Below are 6481 nucleotides of genomic sequence, written 5' to 3'. Positions count from 1 at the left end.
CTTATTTACAAAAGTGTGCAATAAACGCTAAGAAAGGCAATCGAACTCTTTTTTTTTCTTGATAAAAAAATACTGGCGCATGCGCTTGAGTTTTGATACCATCACGCCGGACGGCCAAATTTTCGACCCATGACCCATGAAAGGTTTTCGCCTTAAGAAACAGATTTCATGTCAAAGGATTTTGACTGGGAGAAAAGGCGACACTGTTTTGATGAATTGTTGTATCGTTATAGATAAATGTTATATATATATATATATATATATATATATATATATATATATATATATATATATATATATATATATATATATATATATGTTCTATCGTTAAAATATAAGCACTTTAACGTCGACGTAGTGGCTCACTCTATCGTGTCTTTTTTTCAGATGATCTGTACGGCTTCCTTCTAGTTTGCAAAGACCCAGACATTTCATTTGTTCCCTTTCCCCATCGGCACTAACTGCGCATGCGTGGCGATTCGGCGTGGTTTTGTAAGGAAACAGACGCTGGTGCTCCGGAAGCGCCGAAACAACCATGGCTGAAGAAAGTACCAGTGGAAACACGCCCCCTGCGTTTACCTTCGGCGACGAAGCAACTCCGAGCACAAGCCAGGAATTCTTGCAAGGCACTTCGTGCACTTCTGTGTTGCACTACGTGAGTCTTGCCGCTTGTAAAAATTCTCACTTAATATTGTCCCCCGTAGGTATGACCGGGAACACCGGCGTTGAAAGCTATAGAGTTGTTCTTACTTCAAAGCAAGCCTTTGGCAGACAACTTCAGACTGCGTAAGTGGGCGACATTCTTAGCTTTTTTTCGCGCGTCGATGCATGGGTGATGACAAAATATTCTCACAGTAAGCACAGCTGCGGCTGTTTATCGTTAAGGCCCAAAGGAATGTCACTGCGGGAAGCAAATGCTTTTATCTAAGAACATTACTGTCGCTCGTGTTAGGTCACCGCATCGCAAACCTGTTCCGGTGGCGCAGTGGCTACGGCATGCGCTGCCGAGTTCGAGGTCACCCCTAATGCTTTCGGAGCAAAGGCCTATCATCCCTGATGCTGAAATTCAAGAATGCACACGACTCTACATGCCCATTACAGAAGCCCAGGCGGTGAAGAATAATTTCGGTCGGGTAACGCCTTTCGAATGCTGCTTTCCGTCACCTTTCAAAGGCATTTTTAATGGTCCCCTTAAAGCTATATAAATGTCCTTACCAAAAACATGTGCAAAACATCGGTAGGCGGGAGCCGCGAATCTTTAGCGAAACCGAAGCAAAGCACTGCTGGCACGCCCGACGTATCTTAAGCCTGGCACGAGAGGAGATACTGCTCCAGAAGAGCAGGCCCGGTCTCTACCACTGCTCCTACAGCTCCGCCGCGTAATTGAGCGATCTTAATTACGAAGGCAGAGCACCGTAAAGCGCGAGAATGGTATGATCCGGCTTGACTGACTCAGCACGAGCACCGCTTGGCTCGAGAAAGTCCATCCCACATGTCTTTATATTCTGGGATTCGCGTACGTCCGACGTACGGTTGGACAGAGCGGTCACCAAATGGCCCGTCAGTGTCCGCTGCTTCACCTGAGTCACCGCGCCGGCAGTCAGCGTGGTAGCGTACACGAACTAGTGCATGGCCATGGCCAGCGCGCGACCTCATTCCGCAATGCCGAAAATATAGGAAGAAACACATACAAAACGAGCAAAGAATGTACTCCTCCGTAATACCTAGGCAAATTCAGATATTCAAGAAGCAGAAAGCCCCAGATTCTCTCTCTCGCACCCGCTATTACTCGCGCCAGCACAAAAGTGTCGGGCGATTCCTGAAATGCCATCTCGTGCTGGATGACTATCTCGGCCGACTGATTCGCCCCCTGTGCGGGAGTTAGTCTAAGGCATAACATAAAACACTCCCGCACCATTCACGTGTGCTGCTCATCGCGCGGCTGTCAGCTTTATGATGTCTCTTCCTTTTATAGCTGACGTGAAACTTATAAGTATACTTAGGTTCTAAAGCAGGTTTTAACTAGTAAACCTTCGACAACGAGTCGCAAGTTGGAATGATTTTCGGTATACAACGGCAGAATCACGTCCCTTCATTTACGTTTTCTTTTCTGAGGCTTATGTCTGCTATTGCGCTTTGTTCGTGCCCCTGTAACTCAACTTAATTATTCGGAAAGGCAGCTGCACGTGTCTTACGTGAGTGAATAAACTTTCATTGTTTTATTCCCCTTATGCAAGCCAGCACGTGAGCATTTGTGTAAAATGAAACATTACGTGTATCAGGTTCATTAACGAATTGCAGTTTGCTTCTTCCAAATTGTAATTTTACAAAAGCTTCATAAGATATTTCCCGCCTTACCTGGAAGCAAAGAATCCGATACCAATACATATGACTAATTCTAGGATTTGTGACGACTCCTTCGAAGACCTGTGGAACGCACTGAACAGCCACAATGATGCGACGGACTTCACTGGTATGTATGGCATGGCCTTCGACCATCGATACCACTTGCGACGACGCTTAACAACCCGCAACGGAAATAACATTTACGTAGGACACGACAGTGGTGCATTTACTGCCGAAGAGGACACACTTTACGAGCGTCACCGTGTCGGTTTCCGTACGAGCAACCGCAGTGCGAATTAACAGGATAGCTGATAGGAAAGTTCGTGCGTGAGAGCCATAATGCGTGATAGCCATACATGGACGACACAAATGACAAGGCCATATTTTACATATTTGTAGCTCTCCCCCCCCCAAAAAAAAAATATATCACAGCTCTGTAAAACTTCATGAGCTAGAGCACCTAAGGCGGCCAATATTGGTTCATGAATCACAAACTTACAGAATTGTTGAATGTTCACGAGCGTTTCTCAAAAGTCCTACCCACAACATAGTATCGTATTTCAGAGCACCGGATATTTTATCATTTTGACCACTTTAGATACATTATTAGATGTATCCAAAACAGTGTTATCATTTTTATTGCTCCATTAAATTTGAAAGCTTGATATTGTTCATAATTTACCAATTCTTCCATATTGAAACATTTTTATAAAAGCATTCACAGCCAAAAGAAAACTTCGTTTGCGCAAGTCCCTACATTTTAATGTTTTCTTTCAAGTACAACAGACCTCAGCAAATTTAGTGCGGTCGTTACCGCGTATTTCTTATGTATTTAGACAGAATTCCCAGAACTAAATTTTAGTTTTTTGTTCTACTAGGGAGCTTTACTATAAGGAGCCTTTATGGTTAAGGCAAGTTAGGTTTGTGCAAAAGGTAACTTAAGAACTATTGAATATTTTCCATCCGCAGCTTAGTAAAGCCTGAAATATGCTTATTGCTGGAAATGTAGAGCAAAGATTCGACTCCGATTACAGACACAACGACATTTGCAAGACTCTTTAGCTTCACCTTTAAGAGTGGAACGCGATACCATTCAACGATCCCTGGCACCTTCTCGCGCTTCCCGGTAACTGCATCTTGTGTAACCGTAATGTTTACCGGGAAACGCTGGCCGCAAACGCTATGCACGAAAGCGAGCTTTCTGTTTGAGACGCGGCTTCTTGTGTGGGCCGCTTATGCTCGGAGGCGAGCGCCATCTGGATGGTTTTGCACGGAAATGGGTACGCCACTGCCCGTGGTGCAAGAGAGGTAGAAGCGCTGGAAAATTGGTTTGTGCTTGAGTTCCCGCGCAAAAGATTTTCTTGTATATTCAAATGACAATCCGATACTATCACCTTTGGAGGTTGGGTGTAAATCGTATTTTACTATGGTTCTGACGCATTTTACTTACATTCATTTAGGTCAGTAACACATTTGCGCTACATGGAAAGCCCGCATGATTCAGTATGCCTGATTCGGAATGATGTTTTGCTCACAAGACGGTCAACGCCAGCGCCGGACGCAGAAGACACTGAATTAGGTGTGACACGAGGCGCGTAGTGCTATTGCGTTAAAAATGCGTAATCTCGTATTCAGCATGGAACATTGTTGTGTTCTGTTCTGGTGTGCTAAATACAGCACATATTTTTGTGGAAACCCCAAGTTGTATAGTTTCCGTCTCTTTCGTCATATGTATTGAAGGCATATTTAGAGAAAGCTCACCGCATACAGAAGCACGGAAGTCAGGTTACCATGTGACTAAACCTCAACTAAATCTGCATGTTCTTTTTTCAGCACGAAATACGCTCGTTGAATGACCCTTGCACAGTGATGAGCTAACACCTCTGTTATTCTCTCAGGTCATACACATGTCACTGAAAGCGGTATCACCAGTTCCCCTACTATGGTGTTCAGCAACAGCATCAGTCATGCACTGCCCGGTACAAGCCGCGCTGCCATGGAGGAAGCGTCGGCCATTCCGAAAAAACATTGCTGGTAAGCCCACGCTTCGAAAAATTTCCTTGCATAAAGCAAATCACAGATGGTGCGTAATGCTGCCCGTGGTGCAACTATGCCTCCACTGTCAAACTTTTTCTATTAAGGAGAGCTCTGATGCTTGAAACGCGCCCAATATCAACAGTTATTATGAACACGTGTTATGGTGTAGGTGGTGCTAACACGCTTGTCATGCTCAGAACTCTTGCAAGTTTGTCAATTGCATACGTACTACACCACATTCGTGTGCAAAGATACGGACACGGCGGCCCCATTTCGATGGGGGCGAAATGCGAAAACACCCGTATATTTAGATTTAGGCGCACGTTAAGGAACCCCAGGTGGTCGAAATTTCCGGAGTCCCCCAATACAGCGTGCATCATAATCAGGTCGTCGTTCTGGCACGTAAAACCTCATAACTTAACTTTAATTTTAAGGAATGATATTGATGTAATGGTCGAGTCGTACAATGGGGACGGCATCACGACAATGACAAGCGCATTCTAAGTCATAATGATGGTATAACAAGGACGACGTGTCGACGACGGTAAGACGACCGCATGAAAAAGCGATAATGACGACGACCGCACCGCCATGGTGGCACGACTATACCGTATGGCAACGAATGCATGATAGAGTGTGTGTGACCACGACGCAACGACAGCGATGCCATAATCCCGACACAATTGTGACTGCATAACTGCCGCAAAATAACGAACAAAAGATGACGTCGACGCATCAACGAGGATGGTATCACGGCATGACGGCAATGGGATTACGGCACGCAAGTGATGAATATGGCGGCTGCTGTGAATCGCGCACACGTGCCACCCACGTGCTGCCTCTCGCGATTTCCCATTTCGCGAGGCAGTCGCGCCCCACTTGGCTCCGTTTGCCACATGCCGAACGAGACACTATCCACACCTGCCAATATATCGGGAAATGAAAACACGTATACATCTGCGCAAAAATAAGGCAATAGGAAGCATCATAATAGTCGGTGCAATGTTTTGTAAGATAAAGAGTTTACGTTTGTATATGTTGTTCTACCAACACTTGCGATATTACCAGGATCGTCCGGCGTGAGATCGAGGCCGCCTATCCGGCTGCCTTCGACTCCAGCCCCTCCAACGCACCTGCAGTCACGGTTTCCCTGATTCAGGCGGTTGTCCGCGAGGAGTTCGCAAACATGGGTCTTCACACCATCTGCTCGGCCCATCGCCCGGATACCCACCCGGCTTCTTCGATTCCGCACCGTCCCGCGTCTTATTACCCACCACATATCCGCAACCCATCTGAATGGCGCACTGCTGACGACAAGCGCATTTGTTTCAGCTGCCGTCGAAGCGAGAACATTTCTCGGCACTGTCGCAGTCGGTGGAGTTCCCCCACCCGGTGTACTTATACTGCCTACTCTCGCCCCCACGTGGCCCTTCTCGTCCATATGCCGCACGCTCCGATAATGCCACCACTGATTCTCCTGCGCCCAACCGCCCCTATTCTCGTTCGCCTTCGCCCCAACGACGACAATCTCGCTCTCCCCAGCCCCTCGCTCCTATTCGCCGACTCCCTTCAGACGCCGCTCCCTGCCGGAAAACCAGACGATGCAGTGCCTCGAGGTGGCGTTGCATTGCTCCCTACGGCGCCGAATCCTCTACTGACGTTGCCTACACACCTGAATCTTCTTGATGTGCACGTCGACGGTGTTTCTGTGTCTGCTCTTATAGACATTGGGGGACAGTTGTCGGTAATGCGCGCTGAACTTCGTGACCGGCTGAAGACAATAATTACGCCCGCCACGACGCCTGTTGTCCGTGTCACCATCCCCGTAATTGGGATGTGTGCCACCCGCGTCTCCTTCGCCTGTCGCTCCATTATCGTGCTATTCAGTCATAGCCCACTGTCCCCACGACATCATCCTCGGCACAGACTTTCTCTCCGCACATTCTGCTCTCATCGAATGTTCCACCAGTATTCTTCGCATTGACCTGCCTGTTCTGGATCCCTCTGTACCACACCCCAGTCGCCTCAGTTCCATCGAATTCTTTCGCTTGCCACCTTATTCACTGACTTACGTTGTCTTAGTCTCATCTCCACCTGT

At 47.1% G+C, this 6481-nt stretch overlaps 1 protein-coding gene across 4 annotated transcripts in view; it reads left to right on the top strand.

Annotated features, from left to right (window-relative positions):
* The first annotated feature begins 424 nt into the window (after positions 1-424).
* LOC135905842 (uncharacterized) overlaps positions 425-6481 on the top strand; it is a 52789-nt gene continuing 46732 nt past the window's right edge. The window contains exons 1-3 of one of the 4 annotated variants that reach the window (XM_065436907.2): positions 433-655; positions 2403-2473; positions 4245-4380. In XM_065436907.2, coding sequence (XP_065292979.1) covers positions 2453-2473; positions 4245-4380 — 157 coding nt within the window. In that variant the 5' untranslated portion in view covers positions 433-655; positions 2403-2452. Of the gene's footprint in view, positions 787-2402; positions 2474-4244; positions 4381-6481 lie in introns of all 4 variants that reach the window. The other 3 variants (XM_065436908.1, XM_065436906.1, XM_065436905.2) reach the window with 3 other exon arrangements.

The sequence above is a fragment of the Dermacentor albipictus genome, unplaced genomic scaffold (assembly GCF_038994185.2).
Source record: "Dermacentor albipictus isolate Rhodes 1998 colony unplaced genomic scaffold, USDA_Dalb.pri_finalv2 scaffold_14, whole genome shotgun sequence".
NCBI classification, from domain to species: Eukaryota; Metazoa; Arthropoda; class Arachnida; order Ixodida; family Ixodidae; genus Dermacentor; species Dermacentor albipictus.
The sequence above is the reverse complement of the archived record's forward strand: the minus strand, read 5'-3'. Positions and strand labels throughout refer to the sequence as shown.